Genomic DNA, 24,019 nt, shown 5'->3' with positions numbered 1-24,019 from the left:
GGACGCTGACTCCCATCACGTTCCATTATACATGTGAACCCCTGGGGCTCGATCGAACCCAGGTTAAGAACCACTGCTATAGATTAATCTGACAGGATAGTTTGAGTGATGAAAGTTGAACAGAGGATTTCGAAATCTCTGAGCAAAAAACAATTGGACAAGCTCAAAAAAAAAAATGTTAGGCTATTTTATGGCAATTGTGCCATTATTATGTGCCATGTGATAACACTACAAACAGTTATAAATGGCTCATTTCAATAGGCATAGGCCACAGACTAAGATCTGGGTTTAAGATTGTAATTCAACTTTGCCATGGTTTTCTTAGATGCAGGGAGCCTATAAACACAAATGTTTCGTTTGTAAATTATGACTTAGTGTTGGAGTGTGCCCCTGGTAATCTGTAAATAAAAAAACAAGAAAATGTTGCCATCTGGTTTGTTTAAATTATGGCAGGCGGAACCCCTCGACAACATTCCGCTGAAAAGGCAGCGAGCAAAACTCAAAAATATTTTTTTGAAATATGTAACTTTCATACATTCACAAGTGCAATACACCAAATTAAAGTTTAACTTCTTGTTAATCTACCCATTGTGTCCGATTTCAAAAAGGCTTTACAGCGAAAGCACAATATATGATTATGTTAGGTCAGAGCCTAGTCACAAAAACACATACATCCATTTTCCAGCCAAAGAGGGAAGTCACAAAAAGCAAAAATAGAGATAAAATTAATCACTAACCTTTGATGATCTTCATCAGATGGCACTCATAGGACTTCCTGTTACACAATACATGTATGTTTTGTTTGATAAAGTTCATATTTATATGCAAAACTCTCAGTTTACATTGGCGCGTTATTGTTCAGTAATATTTTGCTTCCAAAACATCCGGTGATTTTGCAGAGAGCCACATCAATTTACAGAAATAGTCATCATAAACTTTAATATAAGATACAAGTGTTGTGCACAGAATTAGAGATATACTTCCCCTTAATGCAACCACTGTGTCAGATTTTTTTAAAACTTTACGGAAAAAGCGAACCATGCAATAATTTGAGTACAGAGCTCAGACAACAAAACAAGCCATACAGATATCCGCCACGTTGTGGAGTCAACAGAAGGCAGAAATAGCGTTATAAATATTCACTTACCTTTGATGATCTTCATCAGAATGCACTCCCAGGAATCCCAGTTTGCCAGTTCAGATGTTTGATTTGTTCGATAAAGTTAATAATTTATGTCCAAATACCTCCTTTTGTTAGTGCGTTCAGTTCACAAATCCAAACTCACCGCGGGGTAGTCCAGGCGAAAGTTCAGAAGAAAAGTCATATTACAGTTCGTAGAAACATGTCAAACGAAGTATAGAATCAATCTTTAGGATGTTTTTATCATAAATCTTCAATAAGGTTCCAACCGGAGAATTCCTTTGTCTTTAGAAATACAATGGAGCGCAAGCTAACTCTCACGTGAGCGCGCGTGATCAGCTTATGCCACTCTGGCAGACCTCTGACTCAGTCAGCTCCCATTTCCCCCTCCTTCACAATAGAAGCATCAAACAAGGTTCTAACGACTGTTGACATCTAGTGGAAGCCTTAGGAAGTGCAATATGAACCCATAGACACTGTATATTGGATAGGCAATGAGTTGAAAAACTACAAACCTCAGATTTCCCACTTCCTGCTTGGATTTTTCTCAGGTTTTCGCCTGCCATATGAGTTCTGTTATACTCACAGACATCATTCAAATAGTTTTAGAAACTTCAGAGTGTTTTCTATCCAAATCTACTAATGACATGCATATATTAGCAACTAGGCCTGAGTAGCAGGCAGTTTACTCTGGGCACGCTTTTCATCCAAAGTGAAAATGCTGTCCCCTATCCCAAACAGGTTTTAATATAGGGAATTTGAAAATATTTATAATTTTACTTTCAATACTTAAGTATCAAAAGTAAATGTAATTGCTAAAATATACTTAAGAATTTAAAGTAAATGTAATTGCTAAAATATTAAAACCAAATACTTTTAGACTTTTACTCAAGTAGTATTTTACTAGGTAACTTTCACTTTTACTTGAACAATTTTCTATTAAGGTAACTTAACTTTTACTCAAGTATGACAATTGGGTACTTTTTCCACCACTGTATATGACTCGCAATCTGCAACCAATACATTTTTATCTGCGACATTGTTTTCAAAGTATATCAATGGTCGTGAAAATGACGAACATGGCAACTCTACTATGAGTTGTATTTCCGTCATGGCGCAGACCATATTAAGAAATCGCAAGATATCATTCCATGTCACCCCACCACCGCCTACCAAAGGGCTCTTGGGCTCAATTCTTCACGGCTGACGCCACATACCTGAACTATATCGCCGTTTCGGTTAGTTAAAATGATTATTCCGACAATTTCTGGTTCTGACATTTTGTGGAAACTGAACTGCGCTTACAGTAAGTGGAAATTTTACAGCATGGCGATACATTTTTGCATACAACTTTTACACTTATTGCAATGTGACGACGGTCACTATAAACAATTGAGTGTGTTCTTTCTCAGCTGTTCCGCATCTGTAGGTTGTTGGGTGTGCTCGCATTGTAAACTGCGTAACGTTACATGTATGTTACACACTTATTGAATTGTATCAGATTTTATCAACGTATTTGTATAAACGTGATGATATGGGTTTTGTTAGGACCACCGCAGGATAAGTGTATGTTAGGACCACCGCACATTTTTTTACAAGTGTTTTTACGACTACCGGTATTTAATAAATTGGGAGGAACGTGCCTTTTTTTGTAACTGACCATTAATTCCATGTTAAAACAAAGCTACCAATGGGGCGAAATTACGCTCCTCCACGTAGGATGATTTGTACATTACAGTAGCAGGTACCATGCTAGTACCAAGCAAGCAAATCCAAGTCTATGGGGGGAATCCCCATCAGCCGGTCCAAACAAGCATGAGCAGGTTTAAAAGCCAAGGTGGACCTTCTTATGGGTGGAGGCAGTTACAGTATATAGGCGTAGAGGAGCATGTGAGAGGAACTCAGACACAATTCAAGCATATTGATGGTATGTTTGATTACTTTCCCCAATCTCCTCCCAACACAATAACACTCCAATTCCACAAACAATTTAGTCTGTTGTTCAGTTTTTTTCCATGCTGCATGTCTCCAACAATGCACAGACACATTGTGCTGTGTGTGGTGAGATTTCCTGCTTTGATTTATCTTTCGCAATAGCCTAACTTGATGCAACACTGACAAAATGAAATGTTGTGATTGATGGAGTAAATTTGTAACTGAGTTCTCTCTTTTTCACAGTCCTAGTGGGGTGTCTGCTGCCTGTTGTAGACACTCACATTAACTGTAAGGTGATCCAACATCCTAACTATACAACGACCTATGACCTCCATGAACTACCTGAATCTCTGCCTTTGGACAATTGCGAGACCCAGTGGTTGGATGAAAACGTGAGTGACAGCAGAAGCTACTTACAATATGATGACTCATTAAGGAGTGGTAAAATGTTCAAGTAAAATGGTTGGTAGTAATTGAAAGCCTGGTTCTAAAGAGATTCAACCTTCTGCTCTAGCACAGCATAAACATAGCCCACCTGATTCAACTAATCATGTTCATGATAAGCAATGCAGTGTTAGTGCTGAGCTTGAACAAAAGCCTGCACACCCAGTAGTTCTTTAGGACCAGGAGTTGGGAAACACTGAACTACAGTACTTTATGTTAAACCTCTTGACTTATGTTGTCTATTTGACTTTATTTAGATGACTGTTCTTGCCAATGACAAAGAGATAGACGAAAACCGTACTTTGGCTCAGACCAGTCACTCCATCACCATCTTAGGCTGCCTGGACAGACTGACCTACTCAATGGACTGCACGCTGACTGTGGTATGTTACTGTTACTGATGTGGTTACTCTAGTGTGTCTGTTGGATCTGATGAAGCACGGACATAGTTTAAGATACACCAATAAGATCATGTATGTGTCTGTCGTAGTTTGTCTACACCCCAGTTTTTAACATGTTACCTACTTTGTTAGGAAGGACGGGTGGGAGGGATGAAGTTGACGTCTGAAGTTTACATACACCTTAGCCAAATACATTTAAACTCAGCTTTTGACAATTCCTGACATTAAATCCAAGTAAAAATTCCCTGACTTAGGTCAGTTAGGATCACCACTTTATTTTAAGAATGTGAAATGTCAGAATAATAGTAGAGAATGATTTTTTTCAGCTTTTATTTCTTTCATCACATTCCCAGTGGGTCAGAAGTTTGCATACACTCAATTCATATTTGGTAGCATTGCCTTTAAATTGTTTAACTTGGGTCAAATGTTTCAGGTAGCCTTCCACAAGCTTCCCAAAATAAGTTTGGTGAATTTTGGCCTGTTCCTCCTCACAGCTGGTGTAACTGAGTCAGGTTTGTAGGCCTCCTTGCTCGCACACGCTTTTTCAGTTCTGCCGACACATTTTCTATAGGATTGAGGTCAGGGCTTTGTGATGGCCACTCCAATACCTTGACTTTGTTGTCCTTAAGCCATTTTGCCACAACTTTAGAAGTATGTTTGGTGTCATTGTCCATTTGGAAGACTCATTTGCAACCAAGCTTTAACTTCCTGACTGATGTCTTGACATGTTGCTTCAATATATCCACATAATTTTTCTCTCTCATGATGCCATCTATTTTGTGAAGTACACCAGTCCCTCCTGCAGCAAAGCACCCCCACAACATGCTGCCACCCCCATGCTTCACATTTGGGATGGTGTTCTTCAGCTTGCAAGCCTCCACCTTTTTCCTCCAAACATAACGATGGTCATTATGGCCAAACTGTTATATATTTTTTTCATCAGACCAGAGGACATTTCTCCAAAAAGTACAATCTTTGTCCCCATGTGCAGTTGCAAACCGAAGTCTGGCTTTTTTATGGTGGTTTTGGAGCAGTGGCTTCTTCCTTGTAGAGCGGCCTTTCAGGTTATGTCGATATAGGACTCGTTTTACTGTGGCTATAGATACTTTTGTACCTGTTTCCTCCAGCATCTTCACAAGGTCCTTTGCTGCTGTTCTGGGATTGATTTTCATATTTTGCACCAAAGTACGTTCATCTCTAGGAGACAGAACGCATCTCCTTCCTGAAGGGTATGACGGCTGTGTAGTCCCATGGTATTTATACTTGCGTACTATTGTTTGTACAGATGAACGTGGTACCTTCAGGCGTTTAGAAATTGCTCCCAAGGATGAACCAGACTTGTGGAGGTCTGCACACTTTTTTTCTGAGGTCTTGGCTGATTTCCTTTTGATTTTCCCATGATGTCAAGCAAAGAGGCACTGAGTTTGAAGGTAGGCCTTGAAATACATCCACAGGTACACCTCCAATTGACTCAAATGATGTCAATTAGCCTATCAGAAGCTTCTAAAGCCATAACATCATTTTCTGGAACTGTCCAAGCTGTTTAAAGGCACAGTCAACTTAGTGTATGTAAACTTCTGACCCACTGGAATTGTAATAGTGAATTATAAGTGAAATAATCTGCCTGTAATCAATTGTTGGAAAAATGACTTGTCATGCACAAAGTAGATGTGCTAAACGACTTGCCAAAACTGTAGTTTGTTAACAAGAAATTTGTGGAGTGGTTGAAAAAAATGAGTTTTAATGACTCCAACCTAAGTGTGTGTAAACTTCACCTGTATGTCATGTGAGTGTTGGTATGTCCTGACATGTTCAATCAGGACATCTCACTCTGTCCTTTTCAACCAGTTTTTTTCTCTCTTACAGGCACCATTTTGGGACGTGCAGTGCCTCAGTGAGTAAACACACACACTAAGAACAAAGCTGCTAGAGGCTGTTGTATGAATGAGTGACAGGATGTGACATGGGAAGTTTGTCACATCGTTGACGGAGCATAGCAGCAGTCATTTTTTTTGTGGTGTAGCAGACAAATGACTGATTCATTACTTTTTATTTTGTGTTCTCCAGCTAATTGCAGTCATGGACCTTACAAACGTGCCACCAATCTCCACAGTAATGACCATGTCCCCATCAATCAAGGTTAGAGTATACAGAATACAGTTTCACCTTTTCAATCTGACACTGCTTGTTTTACTGTCGCCAATCGGATTGCTTGCATTGAACCCGGTTCAAAGAAAAGACCCAGCTGTTTCAATCTATTGGACTGTCCTGGGGAAACAGGAAGATATAACAGTTGACGTTACTCATCAACAACTTGGTGTGTTGTCACTTTAGCACTTTCCCTTCTCTCCCTGTGTTTACAACATGGTTCACTTTAATATGGCTCAACTGTTTATTATCTCACATTAGCTTATCATCAGGTGTGTTTATCTACTTTAGTAGGACCATATTTAACCTCAGAGACTCCGCTTGGCTCAGAAAGAGTGTTACAGCTGAGATAACCACAGATTATCAGCTCTCTTAGTTGACTCAATTCACTACCTCTCTATCTTGCAATTAAACAATGGAATAACACTCCACTGCTGCACTGCCTATAGAGTGAGGCAATGACAGAGCAGAGGCACTCAGACTAAACATCACCGATTGAGTGTTAGTCAGATCTCTGTAACTGGATTGGGGAGGTTTTCTGTGTGCTCAGTCTCTCTCCTCTCACAAAAAGATGCTAGGAACCACACCGTTGTCTGGGTGCTGATGGGTGTGGTTGGAGTCGCCGTGTTACTGCTGGGTGTGAAGGCAGCATATGTATTAAAGAAGAGGTATGGATGGATGGATGGATGGATGGATGGATGGATGGATGAATACATGGATTGGATGGATATATGGATTGGATGGATGTATATACTAGAGGTTGACCAATTATGATTTTTCAACGCCGATACCGATAATTGGAGGACCAAAAAAAGCCGATTTTGTTTTTATTTATTTGTAATAATGACAATTGCAACAATACTGAATCAACACTTTTATTTTAACTTAATATATTAAATCAATTTAGCCTCAAATAAATAATGAAACATTTTAAATTTGGTTTAAATAATGCAAAAACAAAGTGTTGGAGAAGAAAGTAAAAGTGCAATATGTGCCATGTAAAAAAGCTAACGTTTAAGTTCCTTGCTCAGAACATGAGAACATATGAAAGCTGGTGGTTCCTTTTTAACATGAGCCTTCAACATTCCCAGGTAAGAAGTTTTAGATTGTAGTTATTATAGGACTATTTCTCTCTATACCATTTGTATTTCATATACCTTTGACTATTGGATGTTCTTCTAGGCACTTTAGTGTTGCCAGTGTAACGTATAGCTTCCGTCCCTACCTGGCCTCGAACATGAACACATCGACAACAGCCACCCTCGAAGCATCGTTACCCATCGCTCCACAAAAGCCGCGGCCCTTGCAGAGCAAGGGGAACAACTACTTCAAGGTCTCAGAGCGAGTGACGTCACCGATTGAAACGCTATTAGCGCGCACCCCGCTAACTAGCTAGCCATTTCACATCGGTTACACCCGCCTAATCTCAGGAGTTGATAGGCTTGAAGTCATAAACCGCTCAATGCTTGAAGCACAGCGAAGAGCTGCTGCAAACCCATGAAAGTGCTGTTTGAATTAATGCTTACAAGCCTGCTGCTGCCTACCACCGCTCAGTCAGATTGCTCTATCAAATATCAAATCATAGACTTAATTATAACATAATAACACACAGAAACATGAGCCTTAGGTCATTAATATACAAATCAGCTGGGCTTGACAATCTGGACCCTCTATTTCTGAAACTGTCCGCCGCCAATGTCGCAACCCCTATTACCGGCCTGTTCAACCTCTCCTTCGTATCATCTGAGATCCCCAAGGATTGGAAAGCTGCCGCGGTCATCCCCCTCTTCAAAGGGGGAGACACCCTGGACCCAAACTGTTACAGACCTATATCCATCCTGCCCTGCCTATCTAAGGTCTTCGAAAGCCAAGTCAACAAACAGATCACTGACCATCTCGAATCCCACCATACCTTCTCCGCTGTGCAATCCGGTTTCCAAGCCGGTCACGGGTGCACCTTAGCCACGCTCAAGGTACTAAACGATATCATAACCGCCATCGATAAAAGACAGTACTGTGCAGCCGTCTTCATCGACCTGGCCAAGGCTTTCGACTCTGTCAATCACCATATTCTTATCGGCAGACTCAGTAGCCTCGGTTTTTCTAATGACTGCCTTGCCTGGTTCACCAACTACTTCTCTGATAGAGTTCAGTGTGTCAAATTGGAGGGCCTGTTGTCCGGACATCTGGCAGTCTCTATGGGGGTACCACAGGGTTTAATTCTCGGGCCGACTCTTTTCTCTGTATATATCAATGATGTTGCTCTTGCTGCGGGTGATTCCCTGATCCACCTCTACGCAGACGACACCATTCTGTATACTTCTGGCCCTTCCTTGGACACTGTGTTAACTAACCTCCAGACGAGCTTCAATGCCATACAACACTCCTTCCATGGCCTCCAACTGCTCTTAAACGCTAGTAAAACCAAATGCATGCTTTTCAACCCTTCGCTGCCTGCACCCGCACGCCCGACTAGCATCACCACCCTGGATGGTTCCGACCTAGAATATGTGGACATCTATAAGTACCTAGGTGTCTGGCTAGACTGCAAACTCTCCTTCCAGACTCATATCAAACATCTCCAATCCAAAATCAAATCTAGAGTCGTTTTTCTATTTTGCAACAAAGCTTCCTTCACTCACGCCGCAAAACTTACCTTAGTAAAACTGACTATCCTACCGATCCTCGACTTCGGCGACGTCATCTACAAAATAGCTTCCAATACTCTATTCAGAAAAACTGCATCCAGTTATCACAGTGCCATCCGATTTGTTACTAAAGCACCTTATACCACCCACCACTGCGACCTGTATGCTCTAGTCGGCTGGCCCTCGCTACATGTTTGTCGCCAGACCCACTGGCTCCAGGTGATCTACACGTTTATGCTAGGTAAAGCTCCGCCTTATCTCAGTTCACTGGTCATGATGATGGCAACACCCACCCGTAGCACGCGCTCCAGCAGGTGTATCTCACTGATCATCTCTAAAGCCAACACCTCATTTGGCCGCCTTTCCTTCCAGTTCTCTGCTTGCCTGCGACTGGAACGAATTACAAAAATCTCTGAAGTTGGAGACTTTTATCTCCCTCACCAACTTTAAACATCTGCTATCTGAGCAGCTAACCGATCGCTGCAGCTGTACATAGTCCATCGGTATTTAGCCCACCCAATTTACCTACCTCATCCCCATACTGTTTTTATTTTATTTACTTTTCTGCTCTTTTGCACACCAGTATCTCTACCTGCACATGTTCATCTGATCATTTATCACTCTAGTGTTAATCTGCTAAATTGTAATTATTCACTCCTATGGCCTATTTATTGCCTACCTCCTCATGCCTTTTGCACACAATGTATATAGATTCTTTTTTTTTCTACTATGTTATTGACTTGTTTACTGTTTACTCCATGTGTAACTGTGTTGTTGTCTGTTCACACTGCTATGCTTTATCTTGGCCAGGTTGCACTTGCAAATGAGAACTTGTTCTCAACTAGCTTACCTGGTTAAATAAAGGTGAAATAAATAAATATGGTCAAATCAAACGTTTATTCTTTCAGTGAAATAAGGAACTGTTCTGTATTTTATCTAATGGGTGGCATGCTTAAGTCTAAATATTCCTGTTACATTCTGGCAACGAGCCAGGCGACCCAACTGCTGCATATACCCGGACTCTTGCACAGAACTCAAGAGAAGTGACACAATTTCCCTAGTTAAAGGAAATTCATGTTAGCAGGCAATATTTACTAAATATGCAGGTTTAAAAATATATACTTTTAAGGAAGGCATTGATGTTTATGGTTAAGTATTGGTGCAACGACAGTGCTTTTTTAGATAACGCGCTTGTTAAATCACCCGTTTGGCGAAGTAGGCTGATAAATTAACAGGCACCGCATCGATTATATGCAAGCAGGACAAGCTAGATAAACTAGCAATATCATCAACCATGTGTAGTTAACTAGTGATTATGTTAAGATTGATTGTTTTTTAGAAGATATGTTTAATGCTAGCTAGCACCTTACCTTGGCTCCTTGCTGCACTCGCATAACAGGTAGTCAGCCTGCCACGCGGTCTCCTCGTGGAGTGCAATGTAATCGGCCATGATTGGTGTCCAAAAATACAGATTGTTATGAAAACTTGAAATCGGCCCCAATTAATCGGCCATTCCGATTAATCTGTCGACCTCTAGTATATACGGCTTGGATGGATGGTTGTGTGTACGGATTGGATGGATGGATGGATGGATGGATAAATAGATTGGAATGTGTATGTGTAGAGTGAAAATATTGCTAAATATGTTTGTACTATGCTCTTATTTTTATAGATATGTCTGCAAGACATGGAACAAGATGTCGACCCAACACTGTTCCTCAGTGTGATGCTAGCTGGCTGGCTGGATGTGTGGGTTGGTGGATGGTGGGGATGGTTTAATGCAATGCAACTGTTTGAGTGTTTAAGAGTTTCCTGTAATGGTCCTGTGGCATGACATAGCACGTGTTACATTCTGAGACAGCTTTAGTAAACTTATTCTGACTGTGGAAGTCTAGAGTCTCCTTCAGCTGCACCAGCGAGTGCACAATGAGTAACTAGGCATTATACAAACTATTCTAAAATATTACTACTCTGGGAAATAATGACTCAGAATAATATCTCTTGTGGTTTGAAGAATCATATACGGGTTACATGAATACTGTCTCAAGGATATGATCAGGATTAGACTTCAGACCCCCTAATATATATATATATACACTATATATGATCAGAGTTAGACTACTACCTCTACCCCCTAATATATACACTATATATGATCAGGGTTAGACTTCAGACTACTACCTCTACCCCCTAATATATACAATATGTATGATCAGGGTTAGACTTCAGACCCCCTAATATACACACTATATATGATCAGGGTTAGACTACTACCTCTACCCCCTAATATATACAATATATATGATCAGGGTTAGGCTTCAGACTACTCCCTCTACCCCCTAATATATACGATCAGGGTTATATTTCAGACTACTCCCTCTACCCCCTAATATATACAATATATATGATCAGGGTTAGATTTCAGACTACTCCCTCTACCCCTAATATATATACACTATAAATGGATACTACATTGAAAGATGACTGTTCTGTTCACCATATTGTTTTATTGATCAGAATATATATATTTTTATTGATCAGAATATATATTGTTTTATTGATCAGAATATACTCTTTATGTAGCTATTTGCAGAAGACACATTTCAGTTGAATGCATTCAGTTGTACAACTGACTAGGTTGTCTTTCCCTTCATGTAATATTTTGTATAATATTGTAAATGCTGTACTCAAATTTATACATAATGTATAACATATATATATATATATACACACACATCTCAGTATGTGATATTAATATTATGCACAATAATTGTGCCAGATGAAGACAATGCAACTTACACCCAGGTTGGGGTCACTTCCTTTTCAATTCAGCCAATTCAGGAAGTATACTGAAAGTCAAATTTCACATTTTCCTCAAATTTGAATTTCAGTTTACTTCCTGAATTGTCTGAATTGAAATGGATTTGACCCCAACCCTGACTTAACCATATGTGTTAAGAGTAAGTCTAGAGTAAGACATTCTTTTGAGATTGAAACCATTGTTGATTTGAGGGAGACCTATGAAATGTTTTTTTGTGTGATCATTCCATGGGTTACTGTCCTTACATGCTATATACAGTTGAAGTTGGAAGTTTACATACACTAGGTTGGAGTCATTAAAACTTGTTTTTCAACCACTCCACAAATGTCTTGTTAACAAACTATAGTTTTGGCAAGTCGGTTAGGACATCTACTTTGTGCATGACACAAGTAATTTTTCCAACAATTGTTTACAGACAGATTATTTCACTTATAATTCACTGTATCACAATTCCAGTGGGTCAGAAGTTTACATACACTAAATTGACTGTGCCTTTTTAAACAGCTTGGAAAATTTCTGAAAATGATGTGATGGGCTAATTGACATAATTTGAGTCAATTGGAGGGGTACCTGTGGATGTAATTCAATACCTACCTTCAAACTCAGTGCCTCTTTGCTTGACATCATGGGAAAATCAAAAGAAAGAAGATCCTGGAGGAAACGGATACATAAGTATCTATATCCACAGTAAAACGAGTCCTATATCGACATAACCTGAAAGGCCGCTCTACAAGGAAGAAGCCACTGCTCCAAAACCACCATAAAAAAAGCCAGACTTTGGTTTGCAACTGCACATGGGGACAAAGATTGTACTTTTTGGAGAAATGTCCTCTGGTCTGATGAAACAAAAATAGAACTGTTTGGCCATCGTTATGTTTGGAGGTGGAGGCTTGCAAGCTGAAGAATACCATCCCAACCGTGAGGCACGGGGGTGGCAGCATCATGGTTTGGGGGTGCTTTACTGCAGGAGGGACTGGTGCACTTCACAAAATAGATGGCATCATGAAGCAGGAAAATGATGTGGATATATTGAAGCAACATCTCAAGACATCAGTCAGGAAGTTAAAGCTTGGTCGCAAATGGGTCTTCCAAATGGACAATGACCCCAAGCATACTTCCAAAGTTGCGGCAAAATGGCTTAAGGACAACAAAGTCAAGGTATTGGAATGGCCATCACAAAGCCCTGACCTCCATCCTATAGAAGATTTGTGGGCAGATTTGAAAAAGTGTGTGCGAGCAAGGAGGCCTACAAACCTGACTCAGAGCTGGTGGAACTGTCAGGAGGAATGGGCCAAAATTCACCCAACTTATTGTGGGAAGCTTGTGGAAGGCTTCTGGAAACGTTTGACCCAAGTTAAACAATTTAAAGGCAATGCTACCAAATATGAATTGAGTGTATGTAAACCCACTGGGAATGTGATGAAAGAAATAAAAGCTGAAATAAATCACTCTACTATTATTCTGACGTTTCACATTCTTAAAATAAAATGGTGATCCTAACTGACTTAAAACAGGGACTTTTTACTAGGATTAAATGTCAGGAATTGTGAAACTGAGTTTAAATGTATTAGGCGTATGTAAACATGACAAAGCTAAAACAAGTTTTAGAAATGTTATATTATAAACTGATATCACAGTTAAATATGTATTCAGACCCTTTACTCAGTACTTTGTTGAAGCACCTTTGGCAGTAATTACAGCCTCAAGTCTTCTTGGGTATGACTCTACAAGCTTGGCACACCTGTATCTGGAGAGTTTCTCCCATTCTTCTCTACAGATCCTCTCAAGCTCTATCAGGTTGGATGGGGACTGTCGCTGCACAGCTGTTTTTATTTCTCTTCAGAGATGTTAAAACATGTTAAAGTCCGGGCTCTGGCTGGGCAACTCAAGGACATTGAGACTTTTCCAGAAGCCACTCCTCTGTCTTGGCTGTGTGCTTAGGGTCGTTTTCCTGTTGGAAGGTGAACCTTCGCCCCAGTCTGAGAACCTGCTCCAGAGCGCTCAGGACTTCATCAAGGTTCTCTCTGTACTTTGCTCACTTCATTTTTCCCTCAATCCTGACTAGTCTCCCAGTCCCTGCTGCTGAAAAACATCCCCACAGCATGATGCTGCCACCACCATGCTTTACTGTAGGTATTGTTTCAGGTTTCCTCCAAATGTGAGTTCAATCTTGGTTTCATCAGACCAGAGAGTCTTGTTTCTCGTGGTCTGAGAGTCCTTTAGGTGCATTCTGGCAAACTCAAATGGCTTTCATGTGTCTTTTACTGAGGAATGGCTTCCGTTTGGCCACTACCAAAAAGCCCTGATTGGTTGAGTGCTGCAGAGATGGTGGTCCTTCTGGAAGGTTCTCCCATTTCCACTGAGGAACTCTAGAGCTCTGTCAGAGTGACCATCAAGTTCTTGGTCACCACCTTGACCAAGGCCCTTCTCCCTCGATTGCGCAGTTTGGCCGGGCGGCCAGCTCTAGGAAGAGTCTTGGTGGTTCCAAACTTTTTCCATTTAAGAATGGAGGCCACTGTGTTCTTGGGGATCTTCAATGCTACAGGCATTTTTTAGTACCCTTCCCCAGATCTGTGCCACAGACAATCCTGTCTTGGAGCTCTACGGACAATTCCTTCGACCTCATGGCTTACTCTGACATGTACTGTCAACTGTGGGACCTTAAATAGACAGGTGTGTGCCTTTCCAAATCATGTATAATCAATTAAATGTACCACAGGTGGACTCCAATCAAGTTGTAGAAACATCTGAAGGATGATCAATTGAAACAGGATGCACCTGAGCTCAATTTCGATAGCAACGTTTCTGAATACTTACTAAATTAGGTATTGACGTTTTTATATTTTATACATTTGCAAAAATTTCTAAAACCTGTTTTCGCTTTGTCATTATGGGGTATTGTGTGTAGATTGAGGAGGAAAAGCATTTATTTAATACAGTTTAGAATAAGGCTGTAATGTAACAAAATATGGAAAAACTCAAGGGGTCTGAATACTTTCCAAATGAATTGTATTTTCACTGTCTTCAAGCACTTATTATTTTAGTCAGTTCCATTTTATTTAATCAACAGTGTGTTGACCAACTGTGTGGAAATTAAAAGCTGGATGAGTTAAATGCAGTTGAGACCTTGGGCTCTATTCAACCTGTATCGCTGAAGCGTTACAGATTGTGCAATATACATTTTAAAGGTAATTTCTGTTTGAAGCGACATATGCAACGCTTACCGTGAATGCAGTCTTCGCTAACGTGGGAACATTGCCTTTAAATTTCAATCGCGCTGTAATGCTGAACTTCTGCGATACGGCTTGAATAGAGCCCCTTATCTCAGTCTTAACACGCCTTTCTTATCATCATCCCAATAATTATTTGAGCAGCCCTACCGCCAAACCCCCTACCGCCAAACCTGTTACGGAAGTCCCCTGATTTCCACTGCTGTGAGGGAGGGAGGGAGGTAGTGCCCGAGAAGGCCCTCTCTTTCTTGCTCTCTCTCCACCTCCTCCTTTTCCCCCTCTCTCTCTCTGAACTCACCAATGACAGGTCAGAACAAACTGTTCATAACTCAATCTTTATATCAGTCTTTACTTTGCCCTACTGCTGTTCAACAGCTTCTTTTTAAAGATTAAACCATTTATGATGTGTTAAGTTGTCTTGATTTTAGTGGTTGCTGTTTCTCGTGATCATTTTCACTTTTAATAAACTTCATGAATGTAAGCAGAGAGTGTATGGTAATTCTTCTCTATCGATTTTACAATTATTGTACCCATGTCAAACCTTAAGCTACCCAGAAAATGGGCAAGTAGAATGGTAACAGAGCAAAAATATAAAAACAACACTTTGTGTGTGTAATATATATATATATATATATTTATTTATTTCAAATCTAGGATTGGTCTATTTTACCCTAATTTCCAATTATTGTCATGTTTAACCAGAGACAATATTTTGCTTGAGGAGTGCCAGCTAGATAAAAGATTGGCATAATTCCATGACAACGTCTGCATTGTTTGTTCTATTCTTTGGCTGCTTTGTGACATGAACACCAACACACAGTGTAAACTCCTTATATGGCTTAACAGACTCCAAGAAGGACAGTGGGTGTTACCATCACCTCATGTGATCTCCCTCTGACAGCAGGGTGGGACTGTATATATTTTCTCAGATTTCCTGTCACTGTGCTACAGCACCAGACTACAGGGCACAGACTGGATATGGCCAGTATATGTGACTGTTTGTCTTTGCTATTTAATTCATCAGAATTGTTGCTCATGTGCAATAAAGGTACACAGTGGGTTCAACTGGCTGACAGTAGTGTGTAGAGGCTTTTGTTTGAGTAGGGGATTTATAGTCTTGTTCTGACTAATCTGTAAGGGTTTTTCTTTTGTACTTGATAGGAAAGGATATGTATGGTTTTATGCCTTTTTATTGTGAGTTACAAGTTCAGAACCAAGTACAGAACCAGGTAGAGTATGAAGGCTACACCTATTAACTTCATGTAATCAATCAGTCATTTTCATTTGGTAACCTCTACCACAGTTGACACATCTCAATGCCAGCAGAACTTAGGGACAAAGTCCTGTTAACCACCATACTCCATACTCCTGCATTCACCATTCTCCAGACTACTGCCTCCTGTGTTCTACTCCTGCCTTCACCATTCTCCTGACTACTGCCTCATGTTTTCTACTCCTGCCTTCACCATTCTCCTGATTACTGCCTCCTGTGTTCTACTCCTGTTTTTCCCATTCCTCTGGCCAGCTCCTCTAGTAAGCCACCCACTGCATTTCCCCTCCAGCTACATTAGGGTCAAGAACTGAACTAATGGTTGTCGGGTGTCGGCTATCGCCATTTAACTCTTGATCTGGTTGAATCTATGCCCTATATTTTACACTGACCTTGGAGAAGGTCCTAGTGCCCATGGATCACGTTTTACGGTACATTCAGCAGCCATTCTCCTGAGGGTTGTTACGGCCTGTGTGAGTTTAAAGGGGAATTCTGTCTCTGAGCTGAGGGACTGGGTTTTTGTGGGTTTGGAGATTTATAACCATCCTCCAGTAGCAGGCCAGGGGGGAGTAGCTTGGAATCACATCCCCACCCAAGCACCCTGCTCAACCACACAGCCCAAGCACCCTGCCCAACCACACAGCCAAACCACACCGCTGAAGCACACAGCCACACAGCGTATGCTACTTCTATTTATTGGCTTAAGTTAAGACCTCACTGTAAGTTTACCTGCTAGATCCTTTCTTACGGACATCCATAAACAGGAAAGGAGTGTGGACTCTAAAATTCTTAGTTTTTGTCTGGACAGAACTGATTAACAACCCAGCATCCTCTCTACACCCAACTCATGGGATGGCGTAACAAGAATCACATGTTCTTCATTGTTAGTTTACAGTAACTGCTCTACACAGTAGGGGAGGTGTGACAAACATGTGACCAAAGAAAAGCCAATCCCCAACCTAGTGAGGGTATATGTACGTCATGATGTTTGTCAAGGCCTGAAAAACTGAGGCTGAAGTTTGTTTTCGCTGTTACCAACCATACCAACCTCTGCTGTGGTAAAGTAAAAGTGGGCCCTGAGTCAGCACAGCAGCCCACAGCGAAAACCAACCAGCACTGATTTTGTTGTGAATTGTGTGACTCTTCTTCAGATTTAGCACATGCAACAAAGTCCCCTCTCCCAGTGTCTGGTGGAAAGCAGACTGAACCAGTTTTTCTGCTCCGATTTTGCCTCTGCTTAGCTCCATTCTGGTGTCCTGGTGACTTAAGCAGCACCAGCGGTAGACTAACCTAGTCAAGCAATTTACAGTGTCAGTCACAGTAGGATTTCTATGAGCACAATTTCCGAACACTTAAAATTCCACAACATCGTCATTATTTTCATGAACACGTAGCCTACCAGGATATATAGGCTACATTTTCCATCGGGTCGGATGACCATTCCTATAATTTCTGGCATGTGGAACCTGACCTGCACACCGTGCAGTAAGTTTGTAATTTAATAGTTTACAGTAAAATGGTTTGTTCTTATTTTGTGAAGTAATTTATAGCCCATACATTTTTGTATGTAACTTTTATACCTGTTATACATTGTGATGTTTGTTGATGTAAAAAATTTGGTGTTTTCTTTCTCAGCAGTTTCAGCATCTGTGAAGGTAATTGGGTATGCCGAGTGTGTGAAGGTAATTGGGTATGCCGAGTGTGTGTGCATACAATAGCCTATATTACACATTTATTGAATTGTATCAGATTTTGCTAACCTGTTCTGCGACTAGGTACATTTCTACAGTGTCTTTTAGAACCTGTCTATTTCATAAATTGTGAGGAACGTGCTTTTCTTGTAATTGATCATTCATTCAATTTTAAATTGAACAAACATACAAACGAAGATGGCAATAAATAATACATAGCCTACTAATATACATTGAAGGATGGCGTAGCCATTGAATGAGCCGGAGTAGGCTTTTAATGGAATCGCGCGCTCTCTTCCGTCAGCGATACACACCATAGGTTACAGTACTATATGTGTCACCCTAATATGTTTCCTGACTGTCACCCCACATTCCTGCACTGCAAATGCTGACCCAGTACGTCCTGTCCTTGGATCTTTTGAACCATCTGTGTAAAGGGTCTCAAAATCCTGATACACAGTATCCAGATGTCTCTTAAACAAGTCAGATGGATCAACACCCTTCCTATCTGTCTGTAGTCTCTCCAACACTTCTAGATCAACTACTGGAGGCGGGAGTAGCCATGATTGGTTTACAGGAGTAGCTACCGTTGGACTAAACCTTCCATACAGTCCCTTCGCCTGGGTATTACTCCTTCCCCGTCAGACAGCGTACTACAATTTGCACCTTCTCACACTTTCAAATCAAATTTTATTCGTCACATACACATGGTTAGCAGATGTTAATGCGAATGTAGCGAAATGCTTGTGCTTCTAGTTCCGACAGGGCAGTAATATCTAACAAGTAATCTAACAATTCTCCAACAACTACCTAATATACACAATCCTAAAGGAGTTAATGAGAATATGCACATATAAGTATATGGATGAGCGATGGCCGAGCGGCATAGGCAAGATGGTATAAAATACAGATGTCACACCCTGACCTGAAATATCTGTTTTTTAAATATTTTGGTTAGGTCAGGGTGTGACTAGGGTGGATACGCTAGTTTTTGTACTGTCTAGGCTTTTTGTATGTCTAGTGTTTTGTAGGTCTAGGTATTTGTATGTTTATCGTGGCCAGATATGGTTCCCAATCAGAAGCAGCTGTTTATCGTTGTCTCTGATTGGCGATCATATTTAGGTAGCCATTTCCCTTTTGGTGTTTGTGGGATCTTGTTCTATGTTTAGTTGCCTGTCTGCACTATTCATATTAGCTTCACGGTTCATTTTGTTGTTTTGTTAGTTTGTTCAGTGTTTATTCTTTTAATACATTTGAATGTACGCATACCACGCTGCACCTTGGTCTCCTTCGTACGATGGACGTGACAACAGTATATACATGTGAAATGAGTAATGTAAGATATGTAAACATTATTAAAACGGCATTTTTTTTAAAGTTGCATTTTTTAAAGTTACTAGAGATCCATTTATTAAAGTGTCCAGTGATTAGGTCTCAATGTAGCAGCAGCCTCACTGAGTTAGTGATTGCTGTTTAGCAGTCTGATGGCCTTGAGATAGAAGCTGTTTTTCAATCTCTTGGTCCCAACTTTGATGCACCTGTACTGACCTCGCCTTCTGGATGATAACGGGGTGAACAGGCAGTGGTTCGGGTGGTTGATGTTCTTGATGATCTTTATGGCCTTCCTGTGACATCGGGTGGTGTAGGTGTCCTGGAGGGCAGGTAGTTTGCCCCCGGTGATGCGTTGTGCAGACCTCACTACGCTCTGGAGAGCCTTACGGTTGTGGACGGAGCAGTTGCCGTACCAGGCGGTGATACAGCCCAACAGGATGCTCTCGATTGTGCATCTGTAGAAGTTTGTGAGTGCTTTTGGTGACAAGCCAAATTTCTTCAGCCTCCTGAGGTTGAAGAGGCGCTGCTGCGCATTCTTCACAATGCTGTCTTCACAAAGCTGTCAATTCAGTTTGTCCGTGATGTGTACGCCGAGGAACTTAACTTACTACCCTCTCCACTACTGTCCCGTCGATGTGGATAGGGGGGTACTCCCTCTGCTGTTTCCTGAAGTCCACGATCATCTCCTTTGTTTTGTTGACGTTGAGTGTGAGGTTATTTTCCTGACACCACACTCCGAGGGCCCTCACCTCCTCCCTGTAGGACGTCTCATCGTTGTTGGTAATCAAGCCTACCACTGTAGTGTCGTCTGCAAACTTGATGATTGAGTTGGAGGAGTGCATGGCTACGCAGTCGTGGGTGAACAGGGAGTACAGGAGAGGGCTCAGAACTCACCCTTGTGGGGCTCCAGTGTTGAGGATCAGAGGGGTGGAGATGTTGTTACCTACCCTCATCACCTGGGGGCAGCCCGTCAGGAAGTCCAGTACCCAGTTGCACAGGGCGGGGTCGAAACCCAGGGTCTCGAGCTTGATGATTAGTTTGCAGGGTACTATGGTGTTAAATGCTGAGCTGTAGTCGATGAACAGCATTCTCACATAGGTATTCCTCTTGTCCAGATGGGGTAGTGTGCAGTGTGGTTGCGTCGTCTGTCGACCTATTTGGGGCGGTAAGCAAATTGGAGTGGGTCTAGGGTGTCAGGTAGGGTGGAGGTGATATGGTCCTTGAATATTCTCTCAAAGTACTTCATGATGACGGAAGTGAGTGCTACGGGCGGTAGTCGTTTAGCTCAGTTACCTTAGCTTTCTTGGGAACAGGAACAATGGTGGCCCTCTTGAAGCATGTGGGAACAGCAGACTGGGATAAGGATTGATTGAATATGTCTGTAAATACACCAGCCAGCTGGTCTGCGCATGCTCTGAGAATGGGGGTGCTGGGGATGCCGTCTGGGCCTGCAGCCTTGCGAGGGTTAACACGTTTAAATGTTTTACTCACTTTGGCTGCAGTGAAGGCTGCAGTGAAGGAAAGTCCACAGGTTTTGGTAGCTGGCCATGTCATTGTATTGTCCTCAAAGCGAGCAAAGAAGTTATTTAGTCTGTCTGGGAGCAAGACATCCTGGTCCGCGACGGGGCTGGTTTTCTTTTTGTAATCCGTGATTGACTGTAGACACTGCCACATACCTCTTGTGTCTGAGCCGTTGAATTGCAACTCTACTTTTTCTCTATACTGACGCTTAGCTTGTTTGATTGCCTTGTGGAGGAAATAGCTACAATGTTTGTATTCGGTCATGTTTCTGGTCACCTTGCCCTGGTTAAAAGCAGTGGTTTGCGCGAATTCTGCCATCAATCCACGGTTTCTGGTTTGGGAATGTTTTAATAGACGCTGTGGGTACGACATCGCCGATGCACTTTCTAATGAACTCGCTCACCGAATCAGCGTATTTGTTGTTGGACGCAATGCGGAACATATCCCAGTCCACGTGATCGAAGCAGTCTTGAAGCATGGACTCAGATTGGTCGGACAAGCGTTGACAGACCTGAGCGTGGGAGCTTCTTGTTTTAGTTTCTGTCTGTACGCTGGAAGAAACAAAATGGAGTCGTGGTCAGCTTTTCCGAAAGGAGGGCGGGGGAGTTCCTTATATGCGTCGCGGAAGTTAGAATAACAATGATCCAGGGTTTTACCAGCCCTGGTTGCACAATCGATGTGCTGATAGAATTTAGGGAGTCTTGTTTTCAGATTAGACTTGTTAAAATCCCCAGCTACAATGAATGCAGCCTCAGGATATGTGGTTTCCAGTTTACATAGGGTCAAATAAAGTTTGTTCAGGGCCATCGATGTGTCTGATTGGGGGGGAATATATACGGCTATGATTATAATCGAAGAGAATTCCCTTGGTAGATAATGCGGTCGACATTTGATTGTGAGGAATTCTAAGTCGGGTGAACAGAAGGACTTGAGTTCCTGTGTGTTGTTATGATCACATCACGTCTCGTTAATCATAAGGCATCCAACATCGATCTATGACCTCCATGAACTATCTGAATCACCGCCTTTGGCCAATTGCGAGACCCAGCGGTTGGATGAAAACGTGAGTGACAGCAGAAGCTACCTACAATATGACAACTTATTAAGGAATTACATCTGTTGGTACAAATTTTTAAGTAATTGTAACCCTGGTTCTAAAGAGCTACAGCCTATTGCTCCAGCCTAGCACAGACATAGCCCACCTGGTTCAACTAATCATGTTCATGATAAGCAATGCAGTGTTAGTGCTTAGCTTGAACAAAAGCCTGCACACCCAGTAGTTCTTTAGAACCAGGAGTTGGGAAACACTGAACTACAGTACTTTATGTTAAACCTCTTGACTTATGTTCTCTATTTGACTTTATTTAGATGACTGTTCTTGCCAATGACAAAGAGATGAAAACCGAAAACCGTACTTTGGCTCAGACCAGTCACTCCATCACTATCTTAGGCTGCCTGGACAGACTGACCTACTCAATGGACTGCACGCTGACTGTGGTATGTTACTGTTACTGATGTGGTTACTCTAGTGTGTCTGTTGGATCTGATGAAGCACGGACATGGTTTAAGACACACCAATAAGATCATGTATGTGTCTATTTCGTAGTTTGTCTACATCCCAGTTTTTAACATGTTACCTACTTCATCAGGAAGGACAGGGGTGGGAGGGATATGTCATGTGAGTGTTGGTGAACATGTCAGGATTTACAATCAGGACATCAACTAGAATATTTTCTTTCTCTCTCTGTCCTCTTTTCAACCAGTTTTTTCTCTCTTACAGGCACCATTTTGGGAGGTGCTGTGCCTCAGTGAGTAAACACACACACTAAGAACAAAGCTGCTAGAGGCTGTTGAATGAATGAGTGACAGGATGTGACATGGGAAGTTTGTCACATCGTTGACGGAGCATAGCAGCAGTCATTTTATTGTGGTGTAGCAGACAAATGACTGATTCATTACTTTTTATTTTGTGTTCTCCAGCTAACTGCAGTCATGGACCTTACAAACCTGCCACCAATCTCCACAGTAATGACCATGTCCCCATCAATCAAGGTTAGAGTAATACAGTTTCACCTTTTCAATCTGACACTCTAATCTGACACTGCTTGTTTTACTGTAGCCAAACCAGATACTCAAACCAGATACTCAACTAGTCTAAAGGCCTAAAGGCCAGTTTTATTACTTCTTTAATCAGACAACAGTTTTCAGCTGTGCTAACATAATTGCAAAAGGGTTTTCTAATGATCAATTAGCCTTTTAAAATGATAACCTTGGATTAGCTAACACAACGTGCTATTGGAACACAGGAGTGATGGTTGCTGATAATGTAGATATTCCATAACAAATCAGCCGTTTCCAGCTACAATAGTCATTTACAACATTAACAATGTCTACACTGTATTTGTGATGAATTTGATGTTATTTTAATGGAAAAAAAACATTTGCTTTTCTTTAAGAAACAAGAACATTAGTAAGTGACCCCAGACTTTTGAATGGTAGTGTTTCTGTTGTAGAATTAGACTACTGTCAAGTCTACTCCTGCTCCTCCCCTCTGGTGTTCGACATCGCCGGTATACTAACCACCTGTCCTGGGATCCATCATTACGCACACCTGGGATCCATCATTACGCACACCTGGGATCCATCATTACGCACACCTGGGATCCATCATTACGCACACCTGGCAACCATCATTATGCGCACCTGCAGATCATCATGATACTCACCTGGACTCCATTACATCCATTCCATTCTCTCTTTTGAAATCACCGTTTTGTGTAACACGTGTCATATTGTGTTGGCCCGCTAGGGACCTGTTTCATTGTACTTAGTTCTAATCAATGGTCTAGACTCTGTTTGTGTATCTTATATCATTTTAGCTTGTTATTAAATAAATAATCAATTCAATGGTATAGTGAGACTCGGGTTTGTGCAGATTCCCAGATTATGTGACTATCAGAATGAGACTGTAGAGGAAATTGATTAATTAGTGACTGTTGTAAAATCTATATTCTTTGAGTTTATTTGGGAAATTGAAACTCAAAGCCAAAACTTTCCCCAAGGTTAATGAGTTAATAATTACCTGATTCATTTAATCACGTAATTATAAACAGTTAATAATTCGATGAACAGCAGTCGTCACATCAATGCAACGTTACAACACTGTTTTCACCTCCTATTCCATTTTCCCATTAGTCTCCAGGATACCTGTAAAGTATGTTTTGTGTGTAAAGTCCCAAGCCTTGCTGAAACTTCAGAACTCATCTGTAGAGTACTGGGGGCCATTGTCTGAGTAAAGGATGTCAGCTATCCCATAGCGCGCAAATTGTGTCTTCGGTTTTCTAATGACCGTTTGACTGTGTTCTCAATGGTTCACTTCCCAGAAGTTGGAGAGATAATCTACTGTGACCATGTAGTCTCTGTAGTTGAACTGGAAC

General features: G+C 41.3%; 1 protein-coding gene across 3 annotated transcripts; it reads left to right on the top strand.

The window, feature by feature from the left end:
- Positions 1-2,245: 2,245 nt before the first annotated feature.
- On the top strand, positions 2,246-23,494 carry LOC112225708. Of its 3 annotated transcripts, none has more exons than XM_042307100.1 (7): positions 2,246-2,447; positions 3,320-3,468; positions 3,778-3,903; positions 21,951-22,079; positions 22,363-22,390; positions 22,563-22,634; positions 23,096-23,494. In XM_042307100.1, exons 1-7 carry the CDS (start codon positions 2,390-2,392, stop codon positions 23,299-23,301), a joined length of 768 nt encoding a protein of 255 aa, XP_042163034.1. In that variant the 5' UTR covers positions 2,246-2,389; the 3' UTR covers positions 23,302-23,494. The 3 variants fall into 3 exon arrangements, with proteins under 3 accessions (XP_042163034.1, XP_024245610.1, XP_042163041.1); XM_024389842.2 differs by lacking the exons at positions 21,951-22,079; positions 22,363-22,390; positions 22,563-22,634; positions 23,096-23,494 and adding exons at positions 5,788-5,815; positions 5,989-6,060; positions 6,641-6,737; positions 10,390-11,903 and having other exon boundaries at positions 2,259-2,447; XM_042307107.1 differs by lacking the exons at positions 2,246-2,447; positions 3,320-3,468; positions 3,778-3,903 and adding exons at positions 16,699-17,523; positions 17,674-17,720.
- Positions 23,495-24,019: the final 525 nt, after the last annotated feature.

This window comes from Oncorhynchus tshawytscha, linkage group LG03 (genome assembly GCF_018296145.1).
Source record: "Oncorhynchus tshawytscha isolate Ot180627B linkage group LG03, Otsh_v2.0, whole genome shotgun sequence".
In the NCBI taxonomy this organism is placed as follows: domain Eukaryota; kingdom Metazoa; phylum Chordata; class Actinopteri; order Salmoniformes; family Salmonidae; genus Oncorhynchus; species Oncorhynchus tshawytscha.
The sequence above is the reverse complement of the archived record's forward strand: the minus strand, read 5'-3'. Positions and strand labels throughout refer to the sequence as shown.